This window comes from Python bivittatus, unplaced genomic scaffold (assembly GCF_059951505.1).
Source record: "Python bivittatus isolate LINGU-HERP-01145 unplaced genomic scaffold, Pbiv_v1 ctg000610_np1212, whole genome shotgun sequence".
Lineage (NCBI taxonomy): Eukaryota > Metazoa > Chordata > Lepidosauria > Squamata > Pythonidae > Python > Python bivittatus.
Genome location: NW_028277088.1, coordinates 59,760,291 through 59,777,578, shown reverse-complemented (window position 1 = coordinate 59,777,578; position 17,288 = coordinate 59,760,291). Strand labels below are relative to the sequence as shown.

Here is a 17,288-nt window from a genome sequence, read left to right as displayed (position 1 = left end):
TAGTATGGGTGTATAGAACTCACTGCCTTTCTAAGTCTTATAGTAGAGAAAAAGGTAGCTCTTCATCTCTGTATAAGAGTGTTAGGATCTTGCAGCCTAGTTTGGGGCCTGACAATCTGAGTTGTTCACTGATTCAATAAGAAATTAATAAACAAAAAGGTAAGTGACTGGCATAAATAAATAATGAAGTCTGTATGGTCCAATGAAAAAGATCAAGGATTAAATTCAAGATTTTACAGGATTTGAAAGAGTGATGCAGACTGGCGGCTCCAAACTTTACTATCATGCCAGTTGCTTAATACAGATTGTGTCTCCTTATAGGCTGGCTACCTGTAGAGGGCATGGGGAATGACCCTGAAGAACAGGGAGAAGAGCCACTACCAAGGTAATGATCAGACAAGTGCAGCTTAAGTCCATTCCAAAAACTAATTTAAGAAAATGTCTTAGGTCCCTCCCTAATTCACATGAAGTGAGGGGGGAGGGAAGCACATTCACATTTACAAGTTTTTGTTATTATAGTTTTTCCAGTAAAAGTCCTTTTATACCTATATGGCATTGATTTCTTAGTCTGGTCTGCTTTGTAGAGGTGAACTACCTCTACGGAAGGGGCAAGACTTCCAGACAGTCTGATAAATATATCTGGTCTTATACAAATAGAAACAAACAATTTATAAGTGACCATGTAATAATAATATGGCACTCAAATTTTGTTACTAATGTTCACTTTTATGAAGAGGAAAACACATATTTGCTGAGAGGAGAGTTAACAATTCATTTAGAATGCAAGATCTAATTAATAATAAGACAAAGATAAAACCTTTTGCAACTCTTACATGGTCTAGTTCACTTAACTGGTTTCAGTATATTCAAATAAGTAGCATACTATTAAAAGAATTGCAGAATCAAGAGGGAGACTTGACTGAATTTAAAACTTATAAACTTGGAATATCTGTTGGTAAAGTATGATTTAGAAACCAAAAATTAAAAAAAAATGAAATGGATGCAGAATTAAATATGATATACAGTCAGGTCCAGAAATATTGGGACATCGACACAATTCTAACATCTTTGGCTCTATACACCACCACAATGGATTTGGAATGAAACAAACACAATGTGCTTTAACTGCAGACTGTCAGCTTTAATTTGAGGGTATGTACATCCAACTCAGGTGAACAGTGTAGGAATTACAACAGTTTGCATATGTGCCTCCCACTTGTTAAGGGACCAAAAGTAATGGGACAGAATAATAATCATAAATCAAACTTTCCCTTTTTAATATTTATTTATTTATTTGGCTTGTATGCCGCCCATCTCCCCCACGGGTGACTCTGGGCGGCTCACAATAAAAAAGAAGAAATACAGTTCTCTCCAAGATGGCTGAAAACTATAAATAATTTAAAAACATATTAAAAATATCCTAAAAATCCTCCTCTAATTTTGGCCCTATAAAAATCTGTAAGATGCTGGGGGGGGGGGGCAACCCATCATCCCACCAGCCATCTCCACAGGTGCGGGCCCCCCTCTGGACCCCAGGCCTTCTGGCAAAGCCAGGATTTAATACCTTTCCTGAAGGCCATGAGGGAGGGGGCACACCGGACCTCAGGAGGCAGGATGTTCCATAGGGCGGGCGCTACAGCAGAAAAGGCTCTCTGCCTAGACCCCACCAATCGAAATTCCCTGACCGGTGGGGTCTGCAACCTGCCCCTTCTGCTGGACCGAGTGGGACGGGCTGAAGTGACCAGGGTGAGGTGGTTCCTCAGATAACCTGGTCCCGTGCCATGAAGGGCTTTAAAGGTGATGACCAACACCTTGAATTGGACCCGGAAACAAACTGGTAACCAGTGCAGCTCGCGCAATAGCGGTGTTATATGTGCCCTCCTAGGGGCATTAAGAACTGTCTGCGCCGCCGCATTCTGCACCAGCTGTAGCCTCTGGATACTCTTCAAGGGTAGCCCCATGTAGAGCGCATTACAGTAGTCCAACCCAGAGGTGACCAGGGCATGAGTGACCATGCGGAGGTCCCCCTGATCCAGGAAGGGGCGTAACTGCTGCACATGAAGTCGTGCAAAGGCCCTCCTGGCCACGACTGCCACCTGCTCTTCGAGCAGGAGCCATGAGTCCAGGAGAACCCCCAAATTACGTACCGGGTCTGTCTGGGGTAGTGCAACCCCGTCAAGAACCAAAGTTGACAAAGTCCTAGATCTTGAGGCTCCCCGTATCCACAGCCACTCCGTCTTACCAGGGTTCAGCTGAAGCCTGTTGTCCCCCATTCAGGCCCCCACAGCCTCCAGGCACCGCGAAAGGGTAGTCACAGCATCACTTAAGGCACCTGGGATGGAGATGTATAGTTGGGTATCATCAGCATACTGATGATACCTCACTCCATGGCACCGGATGATCTCACCCAGCGGCTTCATGTAGATATTAAATAGGAGCGGTGAAAGCACTGACCCCTGTGGTACCCCACACAGTAGGAGCTGGGGGCTGGACTTCTCGCTCCCTATCAACACCGATTGGGTTCGGCCTTGGAGAAAGAAATACTTGGTTGCAAATCCATTGCAGTCAATCACAGCCTGAAGCCTGGAACACATAGACATCACCAGACGCTGGGTTTCATCCCTGGTGATGCCCTGCCAGGCCTCTACTGCAACTGTCTTCAGTTCCTGCTTGTTCTTGGGGCATTTTCCCTTCAGTTTTGTCTTCAGCAAGTGAAATGCATGCTCAATGGGATTCAGGTCAGGTGATTGACTTGGCCATTGCATAACATTCCACTTCTGTCCCTTCAAAAACTCTTTGGTTGCTTTTGCAGTATGCTTTGGGTCATTGTCCATCTGTACTGTGAAGCACTGTCCAATGAGTTCTGCAGCATTTGGCTGAATGTGAGCAGATAATATTGCCCGAAACACTGCAGAATTCATCCTGCTGCTTTTGTCAGCAGTCACATCATCAATAAATACAAGAGAACCAGTTCCATTGGCAGTCATACATGCCCACGCCATGACACTACCACCACCATGCTTCACTGATGTGGTATGCTTAGGATCATGAGCAGTTCCTTTCCTTCTCCATACGCTTCTCTTCCCATCACTCTGGTACAAGTTGATCTTGGTCTCATCTGTCCATAGGATGTTGTTCCAGAACTGTGAAGGCTTTTTTAGATGTCGTTTGGAAAACTCTAATCTGGCCTTCCTGTTTTTGAGGCTCACCAATGGTTTACATCTTGTGGTGAACCCTCTGTATTCACTCTGGTGAAGTCTTCTTTTGATTGTTGACTTTGACACACATACACCTATCTCCTGGAGAGTGTTCTTGATCTGGCCAACTGTTGTGAAGGGTGTTTTCTTCACCAGGGAAAGGATTCTTCGGTCATCCACCACAGTTGTTTTCCGTTGTCTCCCGGGTCTTTTGGTGTTGCTGAGCTCACAGGTGCGTTCCTTCTTTTTGAGAATGTTCCAAACAGTTGTTTTGGCCACGCCTAATGTTCTTGCTATCTCTCTGATGGGTTTGTTTTGTTTCTTCAGCCTCCTGATGGCTTGCTTCACTGATAGTGACAGCTCTTTGGATCTCATCTTGAGAATTGACAGCAACAGATTCCAAATGCAAATAGCACACTTGAAATGAACTCTGGGCCTTTTATCTGCACATTGTAATTGGGGTACTGAGGGAATATCACACACCTGGCCATGGAACAGCTGAGAAGCCAATTGTCCCATTACTTTTGGTCCCTTAACAAGTGGGGGGCACATATGCAAACTGTTGTAATTCCTACACCGTTCACCTGAGTTGGATGTACATACCCTCAAATTAAAGCTGACAGTCTGCAGTTAAGGCACATTGTGTTTGTTTCATTCCAAATCCATTGTGGTGGTGTATAGAGCCAAAGATGTTAGAACTGTGTCGATGTCCCAATATTTCTGGACCTGACTGTAGATATGCAGCAACGGGAATCTCAATGACAAAAGAATATTATACTTAGAGAAAACTGATACATTTAATTGTTCTGTTTGCTAAATTGGATAATTCGTTTTTTTCATTTCATTTTTCATTCTTCATTTTTAAAAAACTTCTAGAAATGTAATGAGCAGGTTGGATCATTCACATCTAAGTGTTGTAAAGCTCAACAGTTCTGGATAATGATTCATATCACATTGAAACAAATTTGAAGAGTTGGATTCCCATTTCAACCTACAATATTTTCATCAAAATTTACTAAAGCATATATTCCCTCAAAGTATATAGCTTTGTGCATAGTAACTGCTTCAAGGATATTATATGTTTTTTACTGGAAAAGGCATTTGATTCCTACATTGGAAGAACAGCTAACCAAGTTGTGGGAGTATGCTTCAATATTTAGAATAAATGTGTATCTTAAAAGTAAATCTGATACAGAATTTAATTCAAATTGGCAACCATTCATAGACTATAGTTTAACACAAAGATTTATACCACATTCAAAATTTGGCTTTCTCTATACTGAGGGACTATACAGATAGTCCCCTACTTGCAAACTTTCATGTTGTAAACTTTCACCAATATGAACAGGATGGACCTGGGAGTCAGAACTGGAAGTCGGGCTGGAAATCAGAACCAAAAGTCGGGAAAGGGTTAGTTTGCGGACCTCTCCTGCCTCACCTGGCAACGGAGCACACCGTGTAAACTAACCCTTTCTGGGAACTCCAACTTCAGTGCAAGCCTCAGATGCAAACGGAATGCTGGAGAAGGTGGAAAAGGTGGAAAAGGGTTGGTTTGCAGCAAACTAACCCCTTTCCACCTTCTCCAGCATTCCGTTTGCATCTGAGGTTTACACTGAAGTTGGAGTTCCCAGAAAGGGTGTCAGGTCCGCAAAGTCCAAACCCCAATTTAGAAGAATTATTGTGAAACCAGGCTGGTTCAGATAAATGCTCCTTTATTGGTTGGTACATACAGCTTGAAGCAAAGCATTGCTAAAACTAAAGCCTGTGTAAATTTCTCTCTCCTTATTCCCCCCCTTTACTACATTGGCGCCAAACTCCTTTCTCATAGACTGGTGGCCTTGTGCATTCCTCCCATTGATAACACAGTTCTTCCCAGCCTTCAGACTACCACTGGTTTTGTCTGCATTAAGGTCTTGCTATAAATTTCCATCTCAGTTTGAGTGCCTCTCCATCTCATAGCATTAACTCAAACACAACTATAAACTACCATTCCCCCCTCCCCCAGATACAAATGGCAGAATCAAATCAAACAAACACCCATTGACTGCTATAACTTTTTAAAATGACATTTGATTGATGCAGGTTCTGACAAAGGGTTAGTTTACATGGTGTGCTCCGTTGGGTGAGGCAGGAGAGGGGATGGTGGCAGAGGACGGGAGAGGGGGCAGAGGTCTTCTGCCTTGCCTGGCAATGGAGCGTGCCACACCCCACCAGCCCTGCCTCCTGCCTCCACCAACGGAAGTGCTGGGGCTGAATTAGAAACCCAAGCCCCCTCAGCAATCTCAGCCAGCCACCACCGCCCCCAGACTTCTACTTCACTCCCAGCACAGCCAGCACCACTGTTGAGTGCCACTTCAAGCCCTGCACCATGGCCAGCCGCCACAGCGCAAAGCCCCAGCTGCCCCACCGCCCTGTGCTCTACAGGCCCTGCTGCATCCAGCTAACCTTCATCATTCTCTTTCTGCCACTGACAAGGCACAGCCAGCCTGCCTTATGTGAGGCAGCTGCTGGCTGCACCAGCCTTTCTTCTTGTGGGTGCTCGTGCCGTTCTCTAATCACGTGCACCGTTCTCCAAAATGCACACCCCGTGCTGCCTTGGACAACCTCAGAATCTTTCCAAAGGTTTTCTGAAACAGGGCAGGAACTATTCTACTGCACTATCTATAGGGTCATTTGTAATGCCTGTATCTTAGACTTGCTCCACCAGTAACCTGGAAGAAGAGACTCAAACTTTCTACAGTAGCAATATATTTTGCAGTGGCAGTGAAAATGAGGCACCAACTGGTGTAAGCTCTCCCATACTTATTATGGGAGGTATTATGATGGGAGTCAGAGGGCGGGCCGGAGAAGACATCTCCGGTGTTTAGTACTGGTGGCATGTTCCAGCCCTCTGGACTCAGACCCAGGCACTGGACAGCAGACCCATGGAGACCCTGGCTTTCAGCTGCTGCTTCTTAATGCCAGGTCAGTCAACAAGGCCCCCCTTATATGTCAGTTGATCATTGAGGAGCAGGCCGACCTGGCATGTATCACTGAGACCTGGCTGGGCCCTGAAGTGGGGGCACCCCTTTCAGAAATGTGCCCGGCTGGGTTTACGGTTTGGCACCAGCTGAGACCCTAGGGTAGAGGAGAGGTAGCAGTTGTCATTAGAGAATCTCTGTTGGCCTTCAGGGGTGCTGCTCCACAAGTGGCTGGTCGTGAGACCCTGTTCCTGACGTCGGGCTCATGAGCACAGTTGGAGGAGTTGTTACTGTACCAGCCTCCATGCTATGTAGCAACTTCCCTGTCTGAGCAACTGGAGGCCATCGCGGGGCTGGCAGTGGAGTTCCCCAGACTGATGGTCCTGGGGGACTTCAATCTGCCATCCCTGGGGCGTGCCTCAGAGGCAGCCCAGGAGTTCATGGTTACCATGGCAGCCATGGGCCTGTCCCAGATTATTTGTGACCTGACTTGGGACAGTGGTCTAACAGCAGACTTGGTTTTCTTGTCAGAGCAGTAGCAATGTGATCTGAAGGAGGAATTACATCTGTCCCCCTTGTCATGGTCAGATCATGTCCTGGTGGCCTTGAGATTCTCCTATGCTACTCTCCTCCACAGGGAGGTAGGGCCCATTTAATTGATCCGCCCCTGGTGACTGATGGATCCAATTGGGTTCCAAAGGGAGCTGGGGTTATACCCAAGAGTCCGCTGCATGGTCCAGTGGAGGCCTCGGCCACTGGAATAGGAAACCAGCTGAGGCCTTGGACAAGATCATGCCTGTGCGACCTCTCTTAACCCATCAAACCCGACACTCCTTGTGGTTTATGGAGTTGAGGGTTTTGAAAAGGATTAAAAGACATCTAGAGCACTGCTGGAGGAAAACAAGGACCAAACCCAACCGAACACAAGCTAGAGCCACTATTAAGGCCTACCTTGTGGCGGTAAGAGTGGCGAAACATCCATATCTCTCCGCTCTTATTGCATCCGCAGAATGCCGCCCAGCGGCCCTGTTTAAGATCACCCAATCTCTTTTGGGAAAAGGGGGCTCAGTAGCCCATTTAAAGGGCCGCACAGAGGAGTTTTCTAGGCATCTGGAGGATAAAATCACTTGGATCCAGTTCCAGTTGGATACCAAGCGTGAGGCATGGTCTATAGAGATGCCCAGGGTACGTTCTTACCCTGTTATCTGGGAAGAGTTTGATTCTGTTGAACCTGAGGAAGTGGACAGGGTCAGTGCCACCACCTGTCAATTAGATCCATGCCCCTCCTGGTTAAAGCTTCCTGGGAGGTGACATGTGGGTGGGTCCAGGCAATGGTGAATTCATTCTTGAGGGAGGGGGTGTTTCCAGCTGCCTTTAAAGAGGCACTGGTGCACCCCCTCCTCAAGAAGCTATCACTGGATCCCACCATACAGGACAATTTTCTTTTTAAGGAAGGTGGTGGCATTGTGGCTCCAGGGGATTCTGGAGGAAATGGATTATCTGGACCCTTTTCAGTCAGGTTTCAGGCCTGGATACGGGATGGAAACGGCACTGGTCACACTCATGGATGATCTCTGGCAGGAGTGGAATGGGGTAGTGCATCCATCCTTGCTCTTCTTGACCTCTCAGCGGCTTTCGATACCATTGACCACGGTATCCTTTTGGGTCAACTTGGGGAGTTAGGAGTGGGTAGCACAGTTTTGTGCTGGTTCTCTTCCTTCCTCTAAGGTCAATCTCAATCAGTGTTGATTGGGGGCAAGAGGTCCAGCTTGTGGCCCCTCCTTTGTGGGGTACCCAGGGTTTGGTACTCTCTCTGATCCTTTTTAACATCTACATGAAACCACTGAGTGAGATCATCTGCCACCATGGGATCAATATGCAGATGAAACCCAGTTATACATCTCCATCCCGGGTGAGGTGAGTGATGCCGTGACCCTTTCGCAGTGCCTGGAGACTGTGGGAGTCTGGATGGGGTGCAACAGGCTTCAGCTGAACAGACCCGGTGCTTAACCCGCTTCAGCCCTGGACAGACCCGGTGCTTAACCTGGGGGTCCTTCCGGACTGCTTGAGGAGCAGGTGGCAGTTGTGGCCAGGAGAGCTTTTGCCCACCTCCATGTGATACACCAGCTATGCCCCTTCCTGGATCAGGAGGCTCTCCAGTCAGTCACTCACACCCTGGTCATCTCTTGGCTAGACTATTGCAATGTGCTCTACATGGGGCTACCTTTGAAGAGTATCTGGAAGCTACAGTTGGTCCAAAATGCAGCTGCACAGATAATTTTGAGTGCCCCAAGAATGGCGCATATAACACCTTTAACTAGTGAGCTGTGTTGGGTCCCAGTCTGCTTCCAGGTCCAATTCAAAGTTTTGGTTATCACCTTTAAAGCTCTACACGGCATGAGTCCAGGTTACCTAAGGGATTGTCTTACCCCCATCACATCAACCCATCACACCTGGTCAAGCAGAGAGAACATGTTGCGGGTCCTGTCAGCAAGAGAATGTCAACTGGCAGGGCCCAGGAGGAGAGCCTTCTCTGTCATTGCCCCCACCCTTTGGAACATTCTCCCCCCAGAGGTGTGGCAGGCCCCTACCCTACCAGCCTTCTGGAAAGAATTAAAGACCTGGCTCTGCCAGCTTGCGTGGGATGATAACAACCTTACCCAATCCTGGGGGTGGCTAGCATCTAAATGATGCTCCCTGAGTGACTGCCAATTATTTTTGGATCTATTTATTTTCTATTTATTATTGTAATTTTAATTGATTTTAATTGTTTTGTAAACCGCCCAGAGTCGTTTAATGAGATGGTGGTGACAAATTAAATAAATAAATAATCTTAGTTTACTCGCTGAACACTTTGATGTTATTCAAAGTTCTATTTTATATTATTGTCTTTAGTATTTTTTTCTGTTTATGGCCTTTCTATATATGTACGAAACATAGGATGAAAAAGGCTCATTTATTTTAATAAGTCAAAATAATCACTAGAAAAAAATAGACAAACCAGCTGTATGGGTTCTCTTCAAACTGAACCACAACAAGCCAGCCACATTTTAGTTTAGGGTGTTTTATAAAACTGTAAACCTAGAAAATTGGATTGAATGTTGAAGTCAACTGTGGGTAACCGCATGGTACAAATATTGTTATAAAGCCAATTTATGAATGAAGGTACTGATTGGGATTGTACAGAGCTTCAAAGGGCTATTTTACTTCAATTAAGTTCAGTCAAGATACTCAACAAAGAGTATATTCTAAGCAGCAGCCAAGTACTTCAGTCAACAGAAGGACTTTTGCACGTGCACAAGATCACTTTTCTTGTAATAAGATAGCCAGCTGGGGTGGAGCACTTCACCTTTGTGATGCAAAATGCCTGATCAAGGAAAGTAGGTCCACTTCACATATTCCAGGGGCTGATGTAGTTCCCACTAAAATCAGGGAAGTTAGGCCAGACACAAGGTCAAATTCATCCTGGATGGGAAAAAAATTCAGGCGAACTGGGCTTTTCTGTGTTTATTTTTAAGATATGTATTCATACATCATGGCATACAGCTGTGTATTATATTTAAATGTCTGAAAAAACCTCACAGGCAAAACATGAACATGCAAGCGTAGATGTAGTGTATTCCTTGTTTCCAGGTTGTAGAAGATAATTAAAAATGATCAGCATTAAGCTGGATACTTACAGTATTTTTTAAATTTTAAATTCTTTTAAAAAATGACCACTTTCAGCAAGATGATTACATGCTTTAATTTGCACTCATTATATGAAGAGGAGTTAGAATTACTATGTATCACGTTTGCATCCCACAATACTTCCAGTATGTTCAGGGTAGAATGCAGAGGAGGTACATATTTTATTCACATTGATACCCTGGATTTGATAAAACTCAATGGAATATATGAGCTAAGGAGTGCATAAAGCAGGCACTTTGCACCACAGAGATGACATGGTCTACCTCAATTAATCCCCTCAATTCCAGCCAAAAAGTACTGCAGCTGCTCCATTGCAACTGGGAGAGGGATACTCTTTTGTTCAAAGGCATCCTTTGTTCAAAATTTCATAATAGCAAAGTGCCCTTTTACAACCTTGTGTCACTCAGGCTGTACATTAATGTTTTAAAATTATGGATGATGAAATGGTATGAAATTCTAGGCATGGGGGAACTAAATAGAATAGTACTATCTGCTTTTACATAGTTTCACGGATTGCATTTACTGAATTCAATCTACCAAATTCAATCCAACAGAACAGACTTTCTTCAGCTGTTGAAACTGAAGGGGATGCAGAGGTAATAGTAATTGATAAATCACATTTAAAACACTTATCAACATTCAAACTAAATTAAGTTTCTTACATCCAAATTGTCACAAGAAAAATACTGGTTGCTGTGGAAGATATTAAAAAGGCCGTCCACATTGGTAGAATTTCTGAAAAACAGTAACAAAGAAGAAACATTTATTTATCAGCCCTACTTTATCTAACACAAAAATCAAGCCTGCTACTGAAGTCCTGGATAAGGTTTAGGTCATGTGAAAAGGTTAGTCAGTGATCACTAACAGGAGGTGCTATCCTGCTAAACTTTGCAGAATTCTCTGAAGCAGTAATTAAAGGTGGAAGGTGTTGATCTTGGACAATATTATGAAGTCATCAGCACTTTTAGACTGATCTGCAAATGATTTAGACAACAACAAAACAAAACAAAGAAAAACCTGTCAAGATAGTTTGGAAGAAAGTACAAAAGAGGCAGATGTACAGAAGTTCCAGTTCATGGAAGAACTGGAACTGCATCTATGCTATTTTATCATCTTAAAAATACTGTACTTCTGTACCAGCCTTAAAATTCCTCCGGATGCCTAACCTTAATCTACCTCCCTGTAGTTTTTAATCCACTGTCTCTTCTATATGATGACATTTTAGATATTTGAAGATATATTTTTATGGCTGGAGTTGTTTTGTATTTAATTGTTGTTTTAATTTTGTAAAGCCACCAGAGTTGTCTGGAATGGGGAGGCCTACAAATTTAACAAAGACTGCTACCATATCTCTCCTCAGCTCTCTCTTTTGTATGGTCATCATACTTATTTGTTTTAATTGATCCTTATTTCCAGTCCTCTCACAATCCTGATAGTGGTCTTTGCAACTCCCTGCAGTTTGTCAATGCTCTTTTTAGGTTGCAATGCCCAGACCAGGTCCTAGACACTTCTAGTACTCTGTCAAGCTGTGGGGGCATATATACAAATTCAAATATAATGAATTTCATCAATTTTATCCACATAGTCACAGCAAGGAACTGAGGATATTACTACATTTTTCACAGAACCTATCAGTAGAAATCTCCAGTGTTTAAAACATGGAGCTTTTCTAGCCTGTAAAGTAGCAGTTCCGAGCTGAGCTTGGAACAATGAAGCGCACTGACTTGGTCAGTTCTTAAATGGGAGACACCAGGAAATTTATTTATGTATTTATTTACACAATTTATTAGCTGCCCATCTCACTTTTCCAAGCGACTCTGGGCATGCACAACAGGGTTAAAAAACAATCAATAAATACATTAAAAATTATTTAAAAATATAAAAAACAAATTAAATCAGAAAATAATAGGCAAAGGGATGTTAAAAATAATGGAGCTACCTCATTAGATCACCCGTCCCCTGTGGCCCCCAGGCCTGGTGGCACAACCAAGTCTTGAGGGACTTCTGGAAGCTCAGCATTGATGAGGCCAACCTTACCTTAGGGGGAAGAAGATTCCACAGCGCAGGTGCCACAGCAGAAAAGGCTCACCACCTAGAGCCCACCAAATGTAGCTCCCTAGGCGTCGGAACCTGTAACGTGCCCTGTCTTCTGGATCTGGTAGGACAGGCAGATGAACCCGGTCCCATGCCACGAAGGGCTTTAAAGGTCAATACCAGCACCTTGAATTGGACCCAGAAACAAATGGTAACCAATGCAGCTCACAAAGCAGAGGTATAATGAAGCACACACAACCGCTCGCACTGCTGCATTTTGCACCAGCTGAAGTTTCCAGATACTCTTCAAGGGCAGCCCCATGTAGAGTGCATTGCAGTAGTCTAAGTGGGAGGTGACCAGGGCATGAGTGACCATGAGAAGGTCCTCCTGATCCAAGAATAGGTGCAACTGGCACACAATATGAAGTTGTGCAAAGGCCCTCCTAGCCACGACTGCCACCTCATTGAGCAGGAGTTGCGAGTCCAGGAGCACCCCCAGATTGTGCACAGGGTCTGAATTGGGGCAGTGCGACCCAATTCAGAACCAGAGGTGGTCAAGTCCTAGAACCAGTGGGGCCCAAAACCCAAAGCCACCCAGTCGTGCCGGGGTTCAGTTGAAGACTGTTGTTTTCCATCCAGACCCTCACAGCTTCCAGACACCAGGACAGGATATCCACAGCATCACTTAATTCATCAGAGACAGAGATGTACAATTGAGTAACATCAGCATACTGATGGTACCACACCCCATCACAATGGATGAGTTCACCCAGTGGTCTCATGTAGATGTTAAATAGGAGAACAGAGAGCACCAATCCCTGAGGCACCCCACTTAGTAGGGGCCAAGGGTGGGATCTCTCCTTCCCAATCACCACCAACTGGAACCAACCCCATAGAAAGGAGGAGAACCAGCACAACACCATGCTGCTCACCTCCAATCCTCTGAGTCAATCCAGAAGGATACAATGGTTGATAGTATCGAAGGCTGTTGAGGTCAAATAGGCAAGGATGGATGCACAACCACCATCCCACTCTTGCCAGAGATCATCCAAAAGCATGATGAATGCCATTTCCATACCACACCCAGGGTATTCAGCTTTAATTTTCATATAAGCTCCTTTTCTTAAAGCATGATGCTCAACCTTTCCTGGTATTTGCCCTGGATTCCTTCCTTGAGGGTTGCCATTAAGAATGGGCTGTAAATTAGAACGAGTAATTGAAAACAGTATCCCGGATGGCCAGTCTGTTCCCTATTTGGCCATACAGTGGTACCTCGGGATACGAACACCTCTACTAACGAACTTTTCGGGTTACGACCAGCTCCAGCCGCAAAAATTTACCTCGATGTGCGAACTCTGCCTCGGGGTACGGCCATTTTTACGCCCTGACACGTGGTCTGCGGCCATTTTTCCGCCCGACACGTGGTCCGCAGCTGTTTTCCTACCGCGCGGCGCAGCGCCTGGCCATTCTCCTGCCGCGCAGTGCGGCGCCCGGCCGTTCTCCCGCGGCGCCTGGCCATTCTCCCGCAGCACCATGCCCGGCCGTTCTCCCGCCGCGCCCGGCCTTTTTGCCGCCGCGCCATGCGGCGCCCAGCCATTCTCCCACCCCTGACGCGTGGTCCGCGGACGCCAGAACAGATTAACGGTAATTACATTGAACCTTATGGGAAAATTTGCTTCGGGGTGCAACCAAATTCGGAGGGCGGAACGGATTAACCGGATTTACATTGAACCCTATGGGGAAATTTGCGTCGGGTTACGACCAACTCGGGATACGCCCAGAGTCATGGAACAGATTAAGTTCATATCCCGAGGTACCACCGTACCTACATGGTCACCAAGAGTTCGCTCTGACTCAAGGGAAGCTTTATTTTCTTTACATACCTGATTTTCTATGGCCTCCACGGATTTAAGCAAGACTTGAGCAGAGTATTGGGCAAGTGGAAAGCTATCACTGTATTCAGTCTTATGAGTTCATGATATGTATCTACTTAGTACTCCCCTTTTCACATTTAACTGACAAGCTCTGCTGTTTTTCCATCTAAAAAGAAAAGGGATAAAAAGCTGGGGAGCGGAGAGATATAGGAGAGGACACCTTTATAGCTAACATTTCTTGGATGTGAGCAGAAGATTGTTCAAATATAAAGGCAAATCTTCTTTATTTGAACATTTGTGTACAGTGGAGGGGTAAAATATGAAGACAAAATCCACATGTGGGCCTTTTAAAATGTTGGATGCTGCTTCCAAAGCTGTTCCAAAGTTGCTGCCAATCTATGGGACACAATGTATTCAGCAATATACAAAACTCATTGCACAAAAGACCTGTTGTAAATGTAGCCTAGTGGGAGAAAGGATTTTTGAATGAAAATAGCATTAAAAAACTAGGCTGAAGCCTGTGACTTATATTTTGCAAGGCGTTAATACTGTCAGTAACGTAGTGCTTGTAGCTAGGCATCATTTTAAGCTTAGGCATCAAGAGAAGCCAAACATTAGATAATTACCTTCAGTCTGTTTAGTTCCTGGAAAAGTTAATGTCACAAAAAATTTACTGCAAAGATTTTACTTAAAACTTCTCATGGACTACATCCTTGTGATAAATGTATTCCATTTCTGTTCAGCTACAATTATTTAAGCCAATGTTATATCCAGATGCAGATTATTTTCGCAGTGTGTTTATATCTTCTAGGAGAGACCATAGTTTACAGTCTGGTGACCTAGATATTAGAAATACTCTGGTCAGAGAGCCATCATGGATTTCTTGAGCTGCTGGCTGTTCCTTAGGCTTGGTTCCAGCATTTCCTTTGCAAGGCAATCCTTTCTCCTGCTGATCTTTGCTCTTCTACATCAGTAATACTGTTCCCACAAGGATTCAGTACTACAGTATCCTATTGGAAGCACAGTAATTTTCTTCTCATGTCCTTAATCAATACTTCAGCAATGTTTTGTTCTCTTCTCAGAATGGCTTTACTGCTGATAAGTGAAAGTCTTTTCCTGATTGGATGAAAGTGAGCAACAGAACTTTGATTTTGAGTTAAGATTTGATTAACAAAGTTTTCAGCACAAACTAACTGAGGTGTAGCATTTTTCTCCCACCAGAAATGCAATTCAGTATAAACTGTTTCCTCTCATGATATTTATGAACCCACTTCAATCCTGATGATTCACTTATACCTGTATATTAAGAATCTGCTAAGCACATCTTAGTTTTTTTTAAAAATTGCTTTAAAAAGCATTAAGAATGAAAATAAATTTGCTTCTGCCCTTTCCAGTGATGTTATCCTATTGCTGATGCCACTGGGACCCTTGGAGGCCTCTTTTTTAGGCTTGCTTGCTTCTTTGGTAAATACAGGCATCAGCTGCCAAAAGTCTGCCTATCTGAAAGCAGCCCTCAAGGAAGGAATCCAGGGCAAAAGGAAAGGTTTGGTATCATGCTTTAAGAAAAGGAGCCTATATGAAAATCAAAGCTGAATTAAGTATTTGGTTAAGAAATCCCTTAGGAGGAACAGTTAATTCAAATGTGCTGCACAATTGCCTGAACACTTCCAATTAACTTATTTTTGGCCTATTTGTGAACATAAGTCACCCAATAAGAGAAAGTTGAATCCTTACATTGTGAAGATAGATACAATAACTTACTGTGACACTTTCTTTCTGTCACTGCACCTTTTCCATCACTGCTTTGTTTTTTTGGACAATTTTCACAAGCCACCTGGCCATATTTTCCATTATAGGATCCAGCAGGACACAAAGTACAGATTGTTCCATATTTTGCACTGAATCTACCTGGTGGACATGTCACTATCCCATTTAAAAAAAAAGAACAAAGTTATATATCAACTTAAATGCACTTAATTTTATTAGCTAGTGTTACTATGAGTTTGCTCTGACTTTGATTTGTAATCAAGTCTTAGGTGCTGAAGGGGAGCAGCGGGGGGAGGGGAGAAAGAGTAGGAAAAGAGGAAGTACAAGTGCCAAGTTATCTTCTGAAAAACCATTTGTATCTCCTATAAAGATAAAAGCAGCATCAGAAAACAAAAGCAACGTGATCCAGTGAACACGAAATCTTAAATGAATTTTAAACACAAAGCAGGCTAATTTAAATTTCTTTGGTTTAAAGTATTTATTGTAATGCATGTGGAATTGGTGAAATAACCATGATTTGCCTTAAAGCAGTAAATGTGTAAATGTATGGTTTGTTGTTGGCTTATGGATTGCAACAGTGGCTTGTGATTGGCTTATGGATTACATAATTATCCATGATCAAATCTTTTCAGAATTTTTAGGGTTTTTTTTTTAATAACTGAAAAAGCACATGCAAAAGTACAGTAAATAGGGGATGGGTTTTTTTATAGCAATCTCTATATTCAAATTTACATTTTTAATCCAATTCATTAAAAATATTTTAGTTCTTCTCTACTCTAGAAAGATTGTAATAGAGAACCATAAACATTAGGTTACCTGTGTTGTGAAAAGTATCATTTCAATTTCCTCCTACATTTTGGCTGCCCTGTAGTGATTAAATGTACATGCAGAATAAATGCACATCATTCTGCTTCTTCTTCTGAATTATGTATTTTTAAAGTCTTTTAGGCCATCTCTAAGAGAATTCAATAATTCTTCAGAACACGCCCTCTCTGAGGTAGGACTTTTTGCACATCCCTATAACTGATACAATATGCTTTCCTCACTCTAAGAAACCCTTAAATGTGTGTTTTAAGTTCCTGAGAAGGTGAGCAAGATTAATTGATATAGAGTACATTTTGAAATCTAATCATAAATAGGCCTTTTAGGACATCAAGTCAAATGCTTGCTCTGTGCAGGAATCCAGATTAAAGCAGCTTTGCAGGTGGCAGTATAGCTCCTCTTGAATGAACAAAGTGAAAGGAAATTGGTTCCCATTTTGAACTGTTCCTTTTCCTACCATCCTTTTGAAATCTACCTTCCTATAACTTAATTCCATTATTCTGTGTCCTGAACTCTAGAATAAAGACAAGTCTTGACCTCTTCCTGTGATCATCCATACAGGAAATTAAGGAATATCATCATATCCCTCTTCAGTGTTCTCTTCTCAAAAGTAAATATCCTCCTATCCTTCAATCCTACACTTTGTAGGATTAGTTTATGCTCTCATCTTCACTGCCCTTCTCAGATCCCATTCCAGTTTGTCTGGCTGCTTTTTAAAGTGAGAGGCCCAAAACTTGACAGAATATTTGAGATAGCCATTTATTCTGAGTCATGCAGATTAAAGTTATGACTTTAATATTTTAATATTCTAAGACTATGACTTCCCTGGATTTAGAAAAGATACTTCACTGATGCACCATAAAATTCATTATCTCTTTTTCGCACTTTTCACAACAAAGGTAACCTAATGTTTATGGTTCTTTATTATAATCTTTTTAGAGTAG

The 17,288-nt window shown here is 43.3% G+C and overlaps 1 protein-coding gene across 1 annotated transcript in view; it reads right to left on the bottom strand.

Annotated features, from left to right (window-relative positions):
- Positions 1-17,288, bottom strand: part of LOC112541974 (zona pellucida-binding protein 1-like) — a 36,388-nt gene that overhangs the window by 2,199 nt on the left and 16,901 nt on the right. The window contains exons 6-7 of the mRNA XM_025173542.2: positions 15,517-15,678; positions 10,510-10,582 (exon numbers count right to left, since the gene is read on the bottom strand). Coding sequence (XP_025029310.2) covers positions 10,510-10,582; positions 15,517-15,678 — 235 coding nt within the window. The remainder of the gene's footprint in view (positions 1-10,509; positions 10,583-15,516; positions 15,679-17,288) is intronic.